This window comes from Alternaria arbusti (genome assembly GCF_024043155.1).
Source record: "Alternaria arbusti strain BMP 1465 chromosome Unknown scaffold_5, whole genome shotgun sequence".
Lineage (NCBI taxonomy): Eukaryota > Fungi > Ascomycota > Dothideomycetes > Pleosporales > Pleosporaceae > Alternaria > Alternaria arbusti.
Window position 1 is genome coordinate 1,046,494 of NW_026249945.1, and position 19,874 is coordinate 1,066,367.

At 52.1% G+C, this 19,874-nt stretch overlaps 7 protein-coding genes across 7 annotated transcripts; 2 read left to right on the top strand and 5 right to left on the bottom strand.

The window, feature by feature from the left end:
• Nucleotides 1–2,884: 2,884 nt before the first annotated feature.
• On the bottom strand, nucleotides 2,885–4,729 carry J4E86_004877 (uncharacterized protein; the record flags this gene model as incomplete). The annotated part of the gene is made up of 2 exons (XM_051445414.1): nucleotides 2,885–4,450; nucleotides 4,532–4,729. The coding sequence occupies 2 exons, from the start codon at nucleotides 4,727–4,729 to the stop codon at nucleotides 2,885–2,887; spliced, it is 1,764 nt and encodes a 587-aa protein (XP_051303511.1).
• A 392-nt stretch (nucleotides 4,730–5,121) lies between these two features.
• Nucleotides 5,122–6,429, bottom strand: J4E86_004878 (uncharacterized protein; the record flags this gene model as incomplete). The annotated part of the gene is made up of 1 exon (XM_051445415.1): nucleotides 5,122–6,429. The coding sequence occupies one exon, from the start codon at nucleotides 6,427–6,429 to the stop codon at nucleotides 5,122–5,124; it is 1,308 nt and encodes a 435-aa protein (XP_051303512.1).
• Nucleotides 6,430–9,084: 2,655 nt separating this feature from the next.
• Nucleotides 9,085–10,497, bottom strand: J4E86_004879 (uncharacterized protein; the record flags this gene model as incomplete). Its single annotated transcript, XM_051445416.1, has 1 exon — nucleotides 9,085–10,497. One exon carries the CDS (start codon nucleotides 10,495–10,497, stop codon nucleotides 9,085–9,087), a length of 1,413 nt encoding a protein of 470 aa, XP_051303513.1.
• A 244-nt stretch (nucleotides 10,498–10,741) lies between these two features.
• Nucleotides 10,742–11,887, bottom strand: J4E86_004880 (uncharacterized protein; the record flags this gene model as incomplete). The annotated part of the gene is made up of 3 exons (XM_051445417.1): nucleotides 10,742–10,794; nucleotides 10,846–11,047; nucleotides 11,099–11,887. The coding sequence occupies 3 exons, from the start codon at nucleotides 11,885–11,887 to the stop codon at nucleotides 10,742–10,744; spliced, it is 1,044 nt and encodes a 347-aa protein (XP_051303514.1).
• A 667-nt stretch (nucleotides 11,888–12,554) lies between these two features.
• Nucleotides 12,555–13,362, top strand: J4E86_004881 (uncharacterized protein; the record flags this gene model as incomplete). Its single annotated transcript, XM_051445418.1, has 3 exons — nucleotides 12,555–12,689; nucleotides 12,789–13,033; nucleotides 13,164–13,362. The coding sequence occupies 3 exons, from the start codon at nucleotides 12,555–12,557 to the stop codon at nucleotides 13,360–13,362; spliced, it is 579 nt and encodes a 192-aa protein (XP_051303515.1).
• A 1,439-nt stretch (nucleotides 13,363–14,801) lies between these two features.
• On the top strand, nucleotides 14,802–16,048 carry J4E86_004882 (uncharacterized protein; the record flags this gene model as incomplete). The annotated part of the gene is made up of 2 exons (XM_051445419.1): nucleotides 14,802–14,856; nucleotides 15,039–16,048. 2 exons carry the CDS (start codon nucleotides 14,802–14,804, stop codon nucleotides 16,046–16,048), a joined length of 1,065 nt encoding a protein of 354 aa, XP_051303516.1.
• Nucleotides 16,049–17,125: 1,077 nt separating this feature from the next.
• On the bottom strand, nucleotides 17,126–17,395 carry J4E86_004883 (uncharacterized protein; the record flags this gene model as incomplete). The annotated part of the gene is made up of 2 exons (XM_051445420.1): nucleotides 17,126–17,224; nucleotides 17,273–17,395. The coding sequence occupies 2 exons, from the start codon at nucleotides 17,393–17,395 to the stop codon at nucleotides 17,126–17,128; spliced, it is 222 nt and encodes a 73-aa protein (XP_051303517.1).
• Nucleotides 17,396–19,874: the final 2,479 nt, after the last annotated feature.

Genomic DNA, 19,874 nt, shown 5'->3' on the forward strand with positions numbered 1-19,874 from the left:
CGCGCTTGCCCCCGAACGCGCGGGCGTTCGCTCGCTGCGGGTTTCCACGGCGAAAGTCTACACATCCGGACGCGATTTAATCGCCACTCCATTAACACACTCTAGAATTATTACAAACATGGATAAATATGCGTCGATGTTTTGCGTAACGACCAGTGGAGGCGCGGGCTTCAATCGCATCTTGCCCCGCATGCAGGCCCAGGTCCACGGGTGGCTGTGGCTTACCTGCAGCCTGATGGCGACTTTGGCACATTCGATGCCACCATCATGACTCCAGATCATTTTCTATTCCACTATCCTTCTGGTTGTCTACGCCCAGAAGGTTTAACTTGGTCGCACAAGACCAACAATCACGGTGGACGAGCTTGATCACACACCGAGCCCAGTGCGGCAAGCGCGCAAATATGAGGCTACTCAACACGCGAACTCTAACACTCACGACATTCATCGGCGAGGTGCCCGAGTATGTCATCCTCTCACATCGGTGGGAAGCAGAAGAGCTCGTTTTCGAGGACGTGATGAAAGGACCCATCCGCAACATTAGCAGTGGAGCCCGGACCAAACGTGGATTTTCCAAAGTGCAGGGCACCTGCGCACTCGCGATTAAAGATGGGTTCGATTGGGTCTGGATAGATAATTGCTGCATCGACAAATCCAGCTCTGCGGAGCTTCAAGAGGCGATCAACTCAATGTTTCGATGGTATCAGGAAGCTCAGATTTGTTACGCATATCTGAGTGACGTTTCAGACGAACAGGCTGGGTGTGATGTGGCGTTCGAACAGAGCTTATGGTTCACTCGCGGCTGGACCCTACAGGAATTACTGGCACCTTACGACGTCGAATTCTACGCAGCCGACTGGGCACCTATTGGCTCAAAGGCTTCGCGAGCGGACCAAATCGCCTCTGTCACTGGAATTGACCTCGCTGCTCTTACGAATGACTGGTACGATTCGAAGGACAAGTACAGAGCTGCAGAGAAGATGTCATGGGCTGCGCATCGACGGGTCACTCGAACCGAAGACATGGCCTACAGTCTACTCGGTCTCTTTGATGCCAACATGCCTTTGCTTTATGGCGAAGGGGGACCTAAGGCGTTTCGCAGGTTACAGCAAGCGGTTTTTGAAAGCGAAGCCGACTACACACTATTTCTATACACCAATCATGAAACCCTTGGCGCGCCGTCCATCGCTTCCTCAACCAGTCGATTTTGTCGGAGGACTTCCTGTCAAGACTGCGCGCTCAACATAAAGCTCCTTCCTAAGGACATCACTTATTCTCAGATGCGTCCATCTGGATATTGGAATTGGGTCGACGACCGGTACCTAAAGCTTGTCAAAGGCGGAGTGGCAGTTAAGATGCCTCTGTGTCCGTATACACAAGACCTGAGCTTCCAAAGCCGAGGCCGACAACTCGTACCCCGGCCAACAAGTGACAGATGGGTCGCACTTCTGCCCTTGACTCTTGAAAAGTATGAAGACTACGTCTTTGGAATCTTTCTTAAGAAAACACCTATCGAATATGTTCGCTACAACGAAATTCCCATTCTGGTTCATATCGACAGCCTTGGTGACCGACTGCCTGTTGCTGAAGCTTTCGTTATACAGGACCAGTTCATGGATTTTGAGAGCACAATCGATGTAATTGATAAGCATCATACTCGATTTATAGTTCGAAGCTACTCATTTCAGGTGTTGTCATGGAGCTGTACCGCCCACAACTATCAGGTCTCTTCGACGAGTCGCGAAACATCGTTCCTGAGCCCAGAATCCGTCGGTGGCCGCTATGTTGTGATTCTAGAAACCTCTAGTGCCGTCTTGAATCTTTCATTGGTTGTTGTGCTGGGGATGTCGGCAGGGAATCTCCGACTCCGCGATGTAAGAGTTGACGGTGAACGTTTTTCATGGCGAGCGGCATTACAACGAAGTCAAATCACAGATCGGGTAAGCATTCCTTATGATGCACCTCGAGGCTATATCAACGTCGCTCTTCGTTATCTATCCCCTACAAGGACACGAGATGCTTCCAATTCAGTCAACATAGTCATGGGCCGCTACCGGGTGGACATCGAATTCGTGGAAAGTATCGTCCACCCTTCAAAACCAGAAAAGACTCATGCTGGGGTAACAGCTATCAAATCCAAAATTTGACTCGGATAAGCTACGATAGCCCATCAGATCTGGGAAATTGAGGATGTCTTTGTCGGATTTCAATGTTGCCTATGTTCAGTTGTTCCGAGTCTGGTTCTTGGATGCCGACGCCTGACCCCACGCATGTAATCTTCTCTGCGCATACATAACGTTATTATCAATCTTCTTCCATAGTAGTTGTGTGTTTCTCTGCGTACTATTCATATTTCAGTGCTTCCCTATGAGGCCCTTTACCTCTTCCACGAGTTTTGCTGGCTTTCGGTGCCAATGACTGTGAGTGTGCCATCATCTCTGCACTCCAGGTCGCTTGGGAAGTTCTATCTACTGTTTGATAATACGTGGGAGATCTCAGCTGCCCCTGGGTGGTAATATTGACGTGTGGTGTACCACGCGTAGCCAAATCCTTGTGGAGATCATGACCTTTCAACGCCGTCATGGTTGCTATTTCTGTCTTGACTGTTGAAGTAAGCGAGCCAACCATTCTGTTAGTTCCGACTGTTCATTACGACTAGATAGCGTGGTTGACACTGTGGGCGATCGTGCGTAAGATTGAGCTTTTTGGCTTTCATGATTACAGCCGCTCTCATGAGAGACGGGATCACGAAGAGGTCCTTTGCGACGGATGTATGATATAGCTCTAGTTATTTACTCTAGCGCGACTCGAGTGCGCAAAACAATAGCTTTCCAATCTACCCCATACGTCAAGCATCCACACCTCATCCATGAAAGCCGCGTTCTCATTCTTCAACTTCCTCCTCCTCGTCATCATCCTCTTCCCAATCAAACGCCCCCTCCTCATCGCTATCCTCCAATAACCGATCAACAATATCATCCTGATTCTTCCACACCCGCTTCACAAGATCGAAAACCCAATCCGGTCTAACCTCCACCTTCTCCGCGGCCTTCTTAAACCGCTCCTGAACACACACCAACCCATTCTCCACGTCGTCATACGACGGCACTTTAGTCCTAACCATCCCGAGAACATCATCCTCCACCACAATATCCAATGTCTCGAGCTGAGCTTTTGCGATGTCGCGGAAGAAGTTATTCCAGTTGCCGCAAAAAGCGTTGACAATAGTCAGGTGTTTGAGACTCTGGTGGAAGTGGTTCAAACAGTCTTCGTGCCAGAGAATACCATTTGCCGAGGCTTCGAATCGGGGGTGGTATCGAATGGTTAGGGATTCAAGTTCTGCTGCCTTGCAGCCGTGGATGCTTGGACCCGGTTCGTTCTCAGATCTGACCTGGTTAAAATCTAAAGTCAGGTCGCGTAGGCTGGGGAAGCTGTCATTGGTTAAGAGTATTTCGGTGTGAACCGGTGGGGGAGTCTCTCGAGACCAGACATTTGTCAAGGTGGGTCTGTCGTCGATACTACTCCCAACACGTAGGAATCTCCACGATAGGTGGTTGAGACATAGCTTGTTTGTTTGTGTGAGAACCTCGCTCAAGACGTATTTCGAAACGGAGGTCTTGAAGGATTGGAATCCAATAGAAGGTACTGGCATTGCGAAGCTTGTTGGGTGGATTTCGGCTCGCTGTAGAGCTCGAAGTGCAACGTCAAGGCCGATCATCATTCCGCTGTATGCGACGGCCTCCGAGCTTGCGTCTCGCTTTGAGCCCCTGGCGTATGGGCTCCTACACCCCTGCAAGCGGCCGTGCTCTTCACCAACTTCCTTGAATAGCGTTTCGTACCGGCTCCAGGCATCGATCTCGGGTTCGACGAAGGCGAAAGTATGTAATTGCTTGAATGGAGCCAAGCTTTTCGCGATGGTGGTTATCAGCCCCTCTTTCGCTAAGACGTATTCGGCGACGGCATCGTAATGCGCCCCATATAATCTGGGGGATACGATGGAAGAGGTCCATACCTTGCCGAAGATGGACTTGTTTTCCTCTTTCAATTTTTCCCAGCGCGACTCCAGATCAGGTAGAACTATGGTTCTCAGCCAACCCACTTTCATCTCTGAAGAGGACTCGGGAAAGAGGTTTTGTGCGTAGTTCCTACTCCCAGCTACCCTGTCGTTTTCCATCTCTCCTGAAAGCGTTGAAGCGTGCGCGAACCTTTCCAACAGGGCGGTTCTGCGTTGCATCCGGAATCTGTCCTGAGCCGATACCGTACGTTCCGTGACTTCTTTGACTGCATTATTATGTCGATGATTTGCTTCGTCTCTGAGAGCGACAGGATTTTCGTGATATTCCTCATAACAGCAAGTCATGCGAAGAGACTTGATCGCCTGGGCTAAGGCATCCACCTTGCTGATTTCACTCAACGAACGAAGATCATGGGGACTACGAACATCCCAAGCCTATAGTGAAATATCAATGTCAGCTGAACCGATCGTACCAGACGATATCTTCGCTTGCGTCGAAGCTGGTGATGTACATACCTTTGCCTGAAGAGACTCGACGAGGTGTGATTGGGCACATGCTTTGAATCGCTTGTTCACCAGTCGCATCACCGCCATTGGCGTGCCACCAGCGACCACCAAATCTGTAATGAGGTTTAGTAGCTCGTTCGGTAGACTGCCGAGTTGCGCTCTGACCTCGCCGATATCTGCCATAACCGCGTCTGTAGATGCGGCCATTGTCGGTTCTGGAATGCTCTTTATGTCTCCTAAGGATATTAAGTATGAGTGCGAAAAGTGAAAGTTCACATCAAAGACGGTAGCGAAGTATGTGGCACAGTACCTCCGCAGCAGTGGGGCCGTCTAGCGTGGTGCTAGCCGTCACGTGCCAAATCTTGTAAGGCCTTCGCCATCGTTCAGTAAATCAGCGACCGACGTAACATGCTTGAGGACTTCATCGGTCATTCAAACAAGTATGGTGTATCATAGTAAAACTAGGTATATATTGATATAATTTCATTGTCCCATATCATGGCTGCAACCACCGAGGGGAACCCCACACTTTCGTAAATGCTCAATACGCCTGCAATGCCCAAATAGATACACGCCCAGCCCATAAATCTCTACATGTTTCAAACGCTCAAGGCAGCAGGAGCCGCCATCTCCTGCGGTGGGATGGCCACAGTTGCTTCCGGCTCCACTTCAGGCACCTTGACGCGCTTGGCCTCAGGCTCGTCATCATCCCGTTCCTTGCGCTTCTCCTTCCGCTCGACAGCATCGCTTTCTGGATTTGCCGCTTCCTTGACCCGAGCGCGCTTAGAAGCGCGCGATTCGTTCTGCGGTATGCCCAGATGCTCGTCAACAACGTTGGCCTGCTGTAGCAAGTCGTCAACGTCCTCCAGGCCCAGCGCCTTGATGCAATCCGTGTAGCACTTTGACTTGTTCATCGCCTGATACGCTTTCTCCTTCCCTGGTATCATCTGACTGAGCAGATACTTTGTGTTCCCCCAGCGGTTCTCTACTTGTAGCGCGAAACGCATGTATTCGGTGACAACGGTCTTCCACTGCGATTTCCACTCGTGTGGCCCGCCTTCTGCGTCGGGTCGGAACACGCTGGGGTTCTTTTCGGCTGCGGTTGCAATCATTGCGCCGTCGACGTTGAACTCTTCCGCGAGTTTGAGGGCTTCGGTGCGCGATGTGACGTCGCCGTTCATCAGGCATGCGACGCCTGCTTCGTGGCATATCTCTCCGATCATTTTGAGTTGGTCTCGGATCGCGCGCTCCCTGGGCCGCATGGGTGTGGTTCTACAGTGCACCGTGAGACCCGTGATGCCGGTGCGCACCAGTCTCTTCACCAATGCCGCTGTCTCTTCTGGCGTGTCCAGAATTCTGATCTTGACGCTGATGCCGATCTCGAATGGTTTTCCCACTTCTTCCACGAGACTCGTCAGGATGTTGCAAAGCAGGTCTGGTGTCTTGAGCAGCGCTGCGCCCATACCACCGGAAGTCGAGAATGGCTTGGGGCAGCCAGAATTGACATCGATACCTGCAACATCCGCTGCGACCATCTTGGCTGCCTGGACTGCCAACTCCGGATTCGCCGTGCCAATCTGATATATGAGCTTTCCCTTCTCCAGCTCCGGATGTATCCGGTATAGGACGCTTTCGCGATTCTCGGGATCAAGGGTGGGGTTTTTGATCTTCGAAGTCGGCAGGCGCGAGAACTCCAGTGTATTCGTGTGGGGGTTCAGTCGCTTCGTGGTGCCAATCATGGCGCGATCGATGGTTTCGGGTCCCCAGACCAAGTCGGCGCCGTACTTCAGCGCGAGGAGGCGTGAGGGCAATTCGCCGGAGCGCACCATGGGCGCAAGCACCACTTTGCCACGGTAGTCGACGCCATTCTTGGGGATGGGAACGCGGGCGGGCTCGTTGGATGCCATAGCTCGTGTTATCGATCGTGATAGGGTTCGAAGCATAACATGCCTTCACAGGAAGAGGGCGGAGGATTGGGATGTGAGTGGGGAGGGAAATCGTAGCGGCGTTCTGAAAGTTCAGTGCACGTGCCTTCGTGGGTGGGGTTAGCGCGGGGGCGTCACTGCAGGTACACCTGACAGCCACCTCACCATCTGCTTCACATAGTGAAGTTTGCTAGACATCTGGAGGAAGACGCTGAATATCAAGCAACCTTCTGGAGGCTACTCGTAATTCTGGAGCTCGAGCCGATACCCTGCTGTGCGCTATCATCTTCGAAACCTTCAGGTCCTTTCGCAAGATCGTTATCATTCAAATAAATACGAACTCGCTCTCTTTGAAAGTACCCATCTCATGGCTCTCACTTTCCAGAGGATGCACATACGCATCACCCACAAACTTCCAAATCTCCGGCTCATGGTCCGTAGCAGCAGTGACTTTCTTAATCACGTGTAACATCGGCGCCCCATTAAGCGCGACTAGAACATCACCCGGCTGCACGCCCGACATCGTTATACTGAACAGCCCTTTCTTAGTCTTGAAGAGCTGCTTGTTACGAAACTCGTGCATGGCGTCCAAGAACTTGTATGCGTTCGTACAGCGGTCCTCCGCACTAATAACGTCTTCGGAATCTGCCACCGAGGCGTATGTCTGTGGATCTTTCGGGCCCGTATACAATCTATGCCCCGTAAGTATAGTGATAGGAGCCCAGTGCCAACAAGAGAAGCGTACTTCTGGGTTGCTGTATCGCCCATGATTCCCTTCAGCCGCTGGGCCATCGCTTGAAAGTCAAGATACCAATCATGACTTATCACCTCGTCCATGTAGTTCTTCTGGTTGTTCACCAGCGTCTGCCAGTATCCTTGTAGATTTCGATGGTTTTCAAGTTCCGGCTGCCGCCACGCTTCGCAATCTCTCGAGGTGTGACCCAAAGCATCATCGGCAATCATCTTTTCCCAGTCTGCGACAGCTATGAGTAACCCTCTTTCCTCAGGTCGATATAGATATTGTCCTGGACTAGGTGAGGGTATCATTGCGAATGCTGTCATGACCTCATCGACTACCGTACCCGTCAGTATCAACTCGTCTGAACCCAAGCCACCCCGCGAACATGAGACCTTATTGGCAGCTGCGTACCGAGACGGTCTTTCGCACTCAAACTCAATAGGCCCCAAGGTTCGGAGCGCTGGACTATGGAAATCCGGTACCCAGGACGGTAGACCTGTGCGTTTGTCCACTTTGAACGCGCTGCGCAACCATTCCCACAGATAGGCCCTGTCGGGCGGCGCAGCGAAAGCAAATACGTATCTGGTCGCTCGCGTGAACAGGTCTTCGACTGAAACGTATGCTACCTCTGGATCGAGACAGGTTCGTCGTAGAACCTCAGCATCCACTAAGCCCAGCAAACCTAGGACACGATCTTCCGGTTTGAGGCATATATGTGAACACGATATAATCATCGTTATTGCAAGCATCAGGGCTTGTGCATTGACCGCCTCAACGTCTTTGGCACTCCTCCAGTCCTTCACGATGATTCGGATGGAGAATATTGTACCTTTCCCATACTTTTGTCTCTGTTCAATTTGCACTGACTCATCGCAAAGTTCCGCAAACTCGTGGCATCGTCTGAACTCATATTTGAGGCACGTCCACAAATTTCCATCTTTAAGCGCGTCATTCAAGGTTTCCCAGCTGCATTCGTTATCCCCACAAAGGAAGGTCAGATCATGGGCCAACGCCGCTTCTTGTATGACCCATAGTCTTCCAAACCAGTCGTTCGAAACAATGTGATGGAGAGCGAGTTTCACTGGCATTTCGACGGTTTCAAGATTGAGTCTCTCCTCTTCATCGTTGATACTCTCAAAGTGGCGGCTGCGTTTGTGTTCTGCTAGTTCCTCAAGAAAACGGAGAGCGTGAGGAATGCGTCCTTGATACTTCGTAGTACCAAGCCATACCCATACTTTCTTCGCTTGCTTGTACACGCGATTCATTTCCCGGATCTGCACCATCTTCTCTTCATGATCCGCCTGATTGATACAAATAGCGTCGATCCAGATTGGCCGTACCGGCCCGTTATCTCCGCGGCGCGCAAGATACGGCAGTGCAGTATATAAATTGCGATGCACTTGCGCAGTGCAGTCATTCAGGGTAATGTTGAGACGTTCAGAATCAGAGCCCCACACATAAGATAGCGCATCGAATTCCAAGTCGGACTGATCGAGACCAACCGTTTGTAGCCTCCAGGTATGGCCGTCCGCGGTCTTGTTGGAAGCGGCAGTGAGCAGACGGATGTAGCCTGCTGGCAACGGGTCGTGAACGAAAGGCGGAGGTTCTGTCATGCTGGATCCGCGAAGAGAAAGGTGGAGCGTCGTGTTAGAGACTTAGCATCTGAAGTGCGGGGCGCGACTTCCGCATCCTGGGGGGAGTGGCAGTCAAAGAAGGCATGTTTACTAAGCTCGATCGAGATTAGGCTATTCACGGCGGCGGTAGGTGTGCGCAGTGTCTGCATTGACATTTGATTCGTTCAACAGTAGTATCTACGAAACTGAACAGGCCTGCAGCGTACATCAACATGAAAGCATACAAAACATGCGAGCTGGCGGTGATGTAGGCTCTAGACCTATTCATTTTTTTTCCTTATCGGTAACTTCGCTCTCTGCCCAGCGTCTCGCAAGCGCATCCATATGCCCTGGTGGATCGACAATAACAGTCTTTGCGGCGCCATAGAACAGTAATTTCGGAACGTCTGTGATGAGCACAACCTCATGCGGGCCGTCGCCATAACCATCAGTAATCTCCAAGCGCTCGAGATTGAGATTTCGACAAAGCTCAAATATCGACTTGTAGTTGTCGTTGTACATATCCACAAACTTTATTTTGCGAAGTGTTTCTCTAAACAGCGCGATGAAATTGAGTAGCCTCGGGTGGTCGACTTTGGTGTCTCTGAAGATGAGATTCGCCACAGTGGGTACGTCCATGGCTGATGGAAGCGGTCTGCCGCCGAGGGTACTTTGGTGAAACGAGCCATCCAGAACGAGCGTACGTAATGCTGGAAATGTGTCTCTGGTGATTGCCACGGTCGACAGTGCTTGGGGTGGATCTTGCTGAAGCCCAGCCTCGCCAAACTCATCTCGGAGAATTAGAACCTCGACTTCGCTCGAGACCTTTTTGATGACTTGTATCGTAGTTTGCGTTGTGAAGCAATGTAATCCGTTCATCTCCGTAACGAGTTCGAGTCTCTTGGGAAGGACGATAGATTGCGCTAGGGCGCTCAGGAGGAGGTTTTGACCGATCTGAAAGCCTGAGTGCTCATATGCAAACCAGAAGATGTCGAAGTCTTTGGTCATTGACAATTCTCGAAAGACTTCCTTGCATCTGCCCGCCACTCTCCTGACGCGGTAATAGATGTTGACAATATTCGGCAAGGCTTCCAGACACGATAGAAGGAGTTGCCAAAGTTGACTGCTTTTAACGCTTTCCTGTAGTGCATGTGCAGTACTGCTGTAATAGTCTTCGGAAGACAGCCACAGCTCCGGGTACCAACCGAGGTCATCCTGTATGACAGAATCAATCCTATTCAAGAGACCAGTTTCGAATGCTTCATTGAGCGTAGCAACTCTACCAGATTCCACGTTACCAACCTCTGGCAGGAGGTGCTCGGTGTAGCGAGAAGTGACGGTCAGTTTTCGGGCCCACGGGGTGAAATCCTTGCAATTCGCTAAGGCCACGAGGTTTTTCATGCTCCGCTCTGAGCATAAGTCGAACGTGGTCTCCTCGATTACTTTTGCAAAAGCGCGCCATGCGTGGTTGTAAATGGTGCGGCTCACGTATCTGAGCGTGAGGAGTTGGGAAGCGCGGGATTGCCCGCTGAGCGTTTCTTGCATACATCGTCTGTTGAGAGATACCGTTGTTTCCGTCAGTGCGGGTTGCACTCCGCGTACCGCTTCGAGCAGGATCCTTTCGAGGAGTTCAGCAGGTAGTGACTCCAGCCGGCTCGTTACCACTGGGTATCGAGGAGTCGACATCGTCGCGGCCATTGAAGCTGGTGTCAGTTGCGAGGTCATGTAGCTACCAGGGCGGGAGGTGAGCTTATTGAGTGCGCTGGGTGTCGAGTGTAGCTCAACTGTCGAGATCGCGCGCCTGAGGGAGGCGGCTACGTCAGGTGTGACCGTGCGCCTCTGGGGTGGAAGGAGCACCTCGTCGCACAACAGACTCACCAAGATTACACGCAGAGTTAACACATTCGATTAGCAGAAACTCGATTGATGATCAATTACACCTCTACAACCTCGCCTTGACAGCCTCAGGATCTGCGACCTGTACCATGATTTTGCCTGCAGTTGTTAGTGACTTTGACTTTTCCAATGGTTATTGGACAGGCGTACCAGTGTTCTTTCCCTCGAACAGTCCCACTAGCGCGTCCTCGGCCTTGTTGATGCCTCCTTGGATGATTGTCTCTTTCCTCTTGAGCTTGCCTTCTGAGAGCCACTGCGCGAGCTGCTTCCTAGCCTCGGCGTACTTGTCCGCAAAGTCAAAGACGACGAAGCCTTGCATACGAATGCGCATTGATATGATCATCATGTAGTTCTGAGCTCGGTTAGCTGGGCGCATTACAACAACTTGAGATGTTTGACGTACCTTTGGCCCTTGAGGCTTCTTCTTGTTGTACTCGGAGATCGCCCCGCACATGACGAAGCGCGCGAAAGGCTTCGCTCGGGAGAGAGCAAGATCAAGGATCTCTCCACCCACGTTGTCAAAGTACACATCGATCAGGCCCTTTGTTGCAGCCCTGAACTTCTTTGCAAACTCCGGGTCCTTGTAGTTTAGCGCCTCGTCAAAGCCGAGTTCCTCCTTCAACCATGATACTTTGCTGTCCTCACCAGCGAGACCCAAAACCTTGGCGCCCTTCAGCTTCGCGATCTGACCAACCACGCTTCCGGTAGCTCCAGCTGCACCACTGACAACCACAAAGTCTCCGGCTTTGACCTGGCCAATTTCTAGGAGTCCGAAGTAGGCGGTAAGGCCGGTCATTCCCAATACGCCCAGCGCATCGGTTGGTACAGCCCCCTCTGGCAGATCCAACGACTCAACATGTTTCTCGTTCAGCACCGAGTACTCGGACCATCCGCACATACCAGTCGCGTAGGTACCGACGGGGAATTTCTTGCTCTTACTCGCGACGATAAGGCCAATACCGCTACCACGCATGATGGCACCAATCTCGACCGGAGGAATGTAAGAACGCGTTGGGTTCAGCCAGCCGCGCATAGCCGGGTCAAGTGATAGGTAGAGTGTCTGGAAAAGTACCTCGCCATCTTTTAGTGACGATGCCGATGGAACTTCTTGCTGCTTTGGTGTGAAGGTTTTGCCGGCGACAACCGCGTCCACTGGCCGTTCGGCAAGGTGGATTGATGTATATGAAGGCATGATGATAGAGTTGATGGATTGATGGCACGCTTCGGAATGCTTTGGCAGACTTCCGCGGTAGTGATTGGGGGAACGAGACGAGAAAGCAAGATTCTCTTGAATGGAGATGGATGGTATGGGGAGTCAAAAGTAAAGACAGCTCGGTTGCGTTTGTAGTTCGTGTCCGCACAGATCCTCCACAGGTGTTCTGCGGAGAAGATACCGAGGCTCGGGTGGCCGTTTCCCGATTAGGACCGCTACGCAATCCAAGGGCCGAACAAAGGAATCTCAACGGCCGTAAGAGTTACTAATCTTCAGTACGCAACGACCCATTGCGTGTGTTCAGAGCTGACAATCTCAGACTTGCGGGTATCTCTCGAGATCCTCCATGACTTGGGTAGAACTCCACTAGAGTGTCGATGGCCTGCTTCCGTGGGCGCACGTTCACGTCAACACGTGCATGAGCTGGTCACCTTCGCAATATGATGATAAGTTGCGGAACAGAACTATAGACCATTCCCTACACGTGAAACGATTTCATGGAGATATGACTTGCAGATGCGATGATTGTAAATTAGAGAGCAGGCGACCGCAGATGCCAAGCCACTACGAGCGTCTGACTAAGCGAACCTCGAGCTCAGCATCATCGCGAAACCCAGCGGTACCAACGACCGCCAGCAACCTCACGATGCAGTCACTACGCAGAACAGCAGTGGCTGCTGCCCGGACGAGCCGCACCTCACTCCCGCGCCAGTCGCGCCGCTTCGCACACGATGAGCACGCTCACGGCCACCCGACCCCAGCCGCCGACGAGCCCATGGGCGTATGTCAACCGCCCTTTACCCCTCCCAGATGGTCCCAGGCCTCTGCCGAGATATCGCACTACTACGCAAAGGATACTACTGACTCAATTGGCATGTAGTATGGCTTCTTCATGACCATTGGAGTCATCCCCGTTGGAATCGCCGTATACGCCTTGTCGCGACCGGACGGCGAGAACAACGAGCCCTACATTACCCGCATGATCTCCAATGCGACAGCTGGGCTCCACGAGAAGTGGACTTCGCAGAACGACCACCACGTGCGCATGATCGAGCAGGCGGGTGAGGATAGGGTGCTGTTCGCGAACACACGGCCTCAGGAATACGTCGACATGAAGTTCCCAGAGTACGTATACCCATAATGCGGCACGCAGCCCTATAGTAGGAGGAACTATGACCTGGTATGAAGGCGAATTAGCGCACATGGAGGGGGAAGGGGAGGGGGTGGTATGGAAGTCTCAGGCTAACGAATACAGGATCATGAACGTCGGATCGCCATACAACGTCCCCGCCGGAAGCCAAGTGCAAATGGACAAGGTTATCGAGAAGTACAAGAAGCTGGCATACGAGGACAATGAGCGCAAGCTGGAGAAGTTGAGGAATAACGACATCTCGTCCGAGACGCCCGTGACAGGCCCAAAGACTCGCGTCAAGAAGGCGCCCGACATGTTCTAGATAGAGATGAATTTGGCTCGCTAGATGTACATACTCAGGGAATGATATCCGTTTCATTTGTAGTATCTGTTACTGTGCTTTAGCAGTGGGTCTTTGGTATTCAGTATCGCATCGCTATTTCACCATCGTTTCCTGGCCGCCCTGATTCATTGTCAGACAGCCTACCTTCGGTCTATACGGTGGAAACCTTGGAAGTCACACGATCGACCAAGAAACTGACTTGTCCATGACCACATCAAGACTCAATCTACGGAAACATGTTTCAACCATAGGCCACTAATGAAACCGTCTTCTTAAAGGACATTTGACGTAACGCTCAGGTTCATTAATGGACGACGTCAAAAAGGCTAGACGCGGAAGTGCGTTCAGTTCGCCTCTACACAAGTTATGCGCTCCATATGCTGCTTGGGTAGTTCCCCCCAGTAGAGCTGATGCTTTTGGAGATGTCTCTGGTCTTAGCGTGCTGCGGTCTACCCTCAGCGGTTGGGTCTATTCATAGAGACAGTACCAGGCCCATCTGCATGGAGGGTGGCGGCCGTTGTTACAAGTGAAAATCATGTCCAACCATGTTACACAGTGACTCCCAGCACAGTCATGCTGGGGGCGGTGAGGCTCAGCCACGTTGATAGTGCAATGTGGGGTATACTGCCTGCGATATTATTGTGACGGAGGGAGCAGGCAGATTTGCGGGTTACAGTAGGCTCAATATTTTGGTACATGAGCATCATTGTGATGGCTGCTGGCTTTCGTGGTGGTAATTCGGTGCGAAAGCATCGAATCTTGGAGTACCAAGGACTCCCCAGCATACTCGTAAGCTTCGCAATGTCCCGTCACGAACGCGTTCATGCTGACGAGCCTAGCAGTCTTACGGTGTTTCGTGCGGGAAACGCACACGTCACGTTCCGTAGGGCAGTTGCTAGGGTTCCGCCCCACTTGACAGCGGGTTCCTGAACGGGGATCATCGCTGATTGGCGAACTGCTACACCAGCATTACCAGACCACGATGAGTCCAAGGTGAAGTGAAGGGGAGGTTTGTAGGCGCTTCAAATGGCTAGACTAGTGTTCACTGCAAAATGCATTGCTTTTGACTTGGCCGCTCCTGTTGCTCGTCGAACCACGACAGTTTGGAACCTCATCCGCCCAACCTCGCCGCCTGCCAGATACCAACGAGTGAAGAACATTAGAGGTTACTAACGTTTTGTGAAGATCCGCCGGAGCACGACAAGACCATCAGCAAGGTATGAGTCCCCCTCAACCCAGTCATCTGTTGGTGGTGCGCAATCTCCGCTAGATTGCTGCAGTTGCATTCTTTTTCGTGCCTTTTCGTGGGCAATTGCTGAGCAGCAGCACTGGATGTTGGATCTTGGTCGATGGCTCTCGAAAAACCAAAACTAATCCAGAGACAGATGTCCAGTCCTGCCGCATTGCGCACTCGAAGCATGCCGCTCCTTCCCTTTCGCAGGAGGAAGGTAGTCGCGGCCGCTACGGCTCCAGGTAAGTTAGCGCTAGGGTGGACCCCTGGCGTGCCCAAACACAGCGCATCACCCATCGTCCTGATTGACGCGCCGCATAAACATCTTTCCTGTCCGCGCTGCGCTGCACAATTGCATTGTTTGGCCCCCCGATGCCGCTTCCTGAAACGCGCCTTCACAACGTTGGATGCTAACCCTCTCAAGACTCGGCCCCATTGCTCCCCGAACTCAACTTCACCGCCCGCAAGAGGAATGACATGAACGGGTCAGCTTGGACCACCGACGACACTTCTCGCACTGCGAACGCCGCACCAGCACGCACGACCTCGACCACCACCATGCCCTCCTACACTTCGCCCCGCAACGTCTCAGGCCCGCTAGCTGTCGACAAAGCCGCCATGGCTGCCGCCGCCGATGAGAACAGCCCGTGGGCCCGCCCCAACCACTACAGCACCCCCAACTCAAAGACGTCACAGTATATTGATAAGATCACACAAGAGAACGACCGCCTGCGACGAGAACTCAGGGCCGAGAAGCTCGCAAGAGAAGATGAGGCCAAGCGTGTGTCGGCTGCACAAACCAAAGCCGAAGACTCCCGCGCCGAGTACCAACATCTCCAAGTGCTCGCCGACACCAATGCGCGAGCCATAGAGCGGAAAGACCGGAAGCTCGAAGAACTCAAGGCCACACTAGACGCCGAAATACAAAGAAGGAAGTCCGCCGAACAGCGAGCCGAGGAAGCGCTGCGGATGCTGGGCGACACACGATCCGAGACGCAACGACAGCTTTCGCAAGCATACGAGATGAGGGGCATGGCAGACACGAATCTCGAAACCGCACGAGACGGCTTCAAGCGCATCACCGACGGCTACGAGAAGAAGGTCCGCCAAATCAATGATGAGCTCAACGAGCTACGGAGAAAGCGCCTCGAAGACGCCGATAAGATCAAGCGACAAGCCATCATCAGTGACCAGCTACAACACGAATCTTCGCGATCCACACGGGCCGAGGCCAAGCTGGTCAATCTGATGGAGGTATACAAGAAAGAGCACCGGAAAGAGATGGATGGTCTCATACAGGAAGCAGAGAGGCTGCGACGCGCACTGCCAGAGAAAGAGCGCGAGGCACAGAAACTTGTCGATTCGTTGGAGCAAACCCGCGATAAGATGCGATGGGTCATGACTCAACATGAACGGCAAACTGGGGGGAAATGAACGCCTCATCGTATACTCCACACGTCACCCAACAACCCGGTAAAGGGAGCATCGAGCGAGACGCGATATAGGACCGAGCCAGCATGCGCACCAAGCACGATCCGGCCTCTGCGGTCCCACACAATACGACTATAATGACCAAGCTTTGTTTCCTGGGCTAAATGGCAATCTGTAATATATTTGGATATGGCGTTGAGGTTTGGCATACATCACCACATATGCTGGGATGAATAGGCGTTTATTGGAGATCGTAGTCAGGCTTGACATTCTGACATTGCACGCGCCGGACACTGTTCGGCTGTTTTTGATCCAAGGGCTTTCAGCTGCTGGTTACCTATCTCACTTAATTCATCCATGTATTTGCATGTCGCACAGTCCTAACCAGCCATGCTTTCACTTTTTATTGCTAACACTCAAATTTTGAACTAGCCATTTCATCAGGCTGCGATCGATTTTGCCGTCGCCCGCCGTTGCTTCAGCCGCTGCCCACTCTTGGGCGCTCTTTCCTGGACCCTGACTCGCCAAGCAAAGCTCCATCGGCCCCTTCCGCGCTCAGTTCTGTTTACATCACATTCGAAAACGTCCTCACGGCGCGAGATGGCGCCATCACGTCAATCCCACAGGAACTCAGAGTATCGTGGGTGCGCTTCAATATTTACGGACTCTCACAATCGTCGGCGACCTGCACTTCACGAATCGCTCTTTCACTCTAGGGTGTTCATTGAGGGCATGACGGTAAGGGTAGCCACATCCAAAATAGGCACTCACTGATCACCAAGTTGACACACGTAGATTGAGCTCGAGTCTAACGCTCACACCAGCACTAAGCCACATGGAACCGTCTGAGTTGATTACAGATCCACCAATCCAAGTACAAGTACAACGTTACTGGACAACAATTGAAAATGCAGACAAACAACCCCCAAACGCAAGATGCGGAAGTCACTCTACGCGCGCCATGACGACCGCCGGAAAGTACGCGAAGGCTCAAGTTCGGAAGTTACGTTCGTCCTGCATGGTGGTCAGTCAATGCTACAGTGTCGCCTCAGTGTATACTCACTGAGATACAGCGTCCGTTTAGTTAACGGGAGTGCCGCACTGAATGCAGCATTTTCCAGGGATGACCCAGACCGTGTCTCCACGCTCGAGACAGGCAGGGCAGCGACGACCGGGTACCTACAACGATCAGTAAACGCCCTGGACGATGATCGCTTTTTTACTCACCGGCATAGTGACGATGCCTTCAGCGTCATTCATACAAGGAATGGCTACTCTGTCGATGGGCGTGTTCATCCACATGACGCTTCTGGGTAGGTGTCGGTGTTGGAGTTGCATCTTGGAGGACATGGCTGAAGCGAATGACAGTGATGATCTAGAAGAGACAGGCGAGCAAAATACGACTTGAGGTTTGAAGGAATGTGGAGCGACACTAAAGAATCAAGGTGAACAGAGCGAGTACCTCTCATCTAGGCCAGAGACGCTTCTTTATACATTCTCAACTTCCGGAACGGCTTCGGTGCACCAGGATTCTCTATCGCTAGCGTAACCCTTGTGCTTCGCAGTGCGCTTGTAGCGCCATCGGTCTGCAGTTTTCCGAATTCAAGGAGACGACTCTCTCCTGTGCCTCTGACCTGCACGATGTGCATGGTGCGTTGTACACTTCCAACGAGAGCAGATCAGAAAATGCCTGCGCCATGTCTATCCACCTGCCTGGGAGCATATGGACAGGTACATGTCAACCAGTATCCCGGGGACGCTAAACTTCCAGATCGTCTAGCTAACCGCAAGTCGCTCTAGAGGCTGTCAACGGCTGTATACACTGGTGCCACAAAGATTTGGACTGCGGAACCAATACCGGCACGCAAGGAGCTCAGCTGCATATCGTAATGGATCATTCTGACGCTGACGACGAAAAGATACGTTCCGCATGAGGTGTCCTTCACCAATATGCGATGAAACAACACTGTTGCCATCACACCAAGTCGAAATCGCCAAGCTGTTTTGAGATCATTCGATCAGAACTCAATGGCACCACTATGGTTTGCTACCCTATCTTTGCTAGATAGTGTACGTGCGTGTCACGGCACCGTCAGTTTCGCTGAGCCTCGTCGCTTTTTCATTTTGTCAAGTTCGGCGCTAACGAAGCCACGATTATCTACAAGCCCTGTAACATGCAGCCGCAAGCAAACTTACGCCCTATCCCTGCCTTTCTGCACAGTCTAGGCTCGCGATGCTTTTGCAGCCTTGCATGAGCCAAACCGTTTGGCGATACATCCCGCGACCCGCCGCCCGTTTGGACTGCGATCGCCGTTCCGTTTCTTAGCTCATACCGATAGCCGTCCTTCCGTGGTATGACCGTCTACAACCGTCGTACGTTCACAGCGGATGTCAATTCGAGCTGTCCAATCTCAAGCATCTGAAAGATGCAGCCAAGCTACGAGATCGCGATCTGAGATAACGGCTTATCGTTTGTACTATACAATCCTTCGAACCCCGGTCCCTATCTTCCTCAGATTGAGGATGCGTTCCAAGCTCTTGTGTGCGGGGCAATATAGCCACGAGTCGAACTTTCGATCGACCAATCATGACTATCCTACTGACATCGCTAAGCTTCCTCTATTCGTGGATCATTACTTGGTCTTTTGTCGATGGGACTAACACATCTGACTTAAGCACTACTACACCTGAGGTATACTTCTGGATGAAGCACCGGTGTTATAGCCAGCAAAACGCAGCAGTTTCCTTCGCCTCTTACCCAGGCTTTTCCCATGCCAATCCTCCGGATATTGGAAGGGTGTCGGCAACAGTGCCTTTGCAAAGCTCTTTGTCCTCGCGCCCACGTTTGCGACTCAGACCCTGATGAGCTGCTTTGAAAGCCGTGGCACAGCGCTCAGTCCGATCTCGGCTGCATGCTTGCGCCGCAGCTGAAACGGAGTAGGCATTCTCTGTCCCGTCTCTTCGTGCAGCACCCGTGGCTGGACGTTCTCTCCCGAGACCGACTCTTTACTCCCGAGTACTACACCGCTCCTTCACGTACCGATCCTCGGCATCGCTGGTCAGGTCATTTCGGCAACAGGTAGACAGTACGAATTCGAAACCCAGTTGCGTCAACGAACGGTTCGAATTACGAGCGTTGGAAATGCTACGTTATTATTGTCGACCTGACAACTTACACGAAGATGCGAGGGTGTTATCCACCATTAGTCTGGCGCTAATCTGTAGACTGCATCCCCCAGACTAAGGGGCCGTCCCGTCCGCTCAACGTGTCGCATAAACCCGCGTGGTAACAATGGCACTGTCATGCTTCTTTTAGCAAGTGAGCTAACGGGCAAATTTACTCACTCATGGTCATGCGACAGCTGTATTCATCAAAGCTACCACGAATCCGGATTAACCAGGGTACACGATTGTGAAGACTTGTCCGGATCCAGACATACTGTTACCTCCGGGAAAATGAACCATATGGTGCTAAGTACCCACTAAGACTGTCGAAGCACGTTCGATAGTCCTCAGCGATCTTCCTCTCTAGTCATACACCGGGCTCGAGAGACCGCCTCAGCAGAATTAGTTTTTGGTCAAACGCTGAGAGTAAGACCATCTCGCAGCATGCCGGGTCTGATCCGTGGGGCCCACCCGTCAATCTCGTCACAGAGCGATAGCTGTCAGTCGCTTCGCTTCGCGAGCTAGCTACTCACATCATACTTCGCCGCTCCGTGCCCACTTTTGATCTGGTGCACGCGCTACACCGATGAATTCAGAGAAAGTCCCAACCCGACCAAGGCTCTTGTAGCATCCGCTCGGCACGGCTTGCTCGTATCCAGCTCAT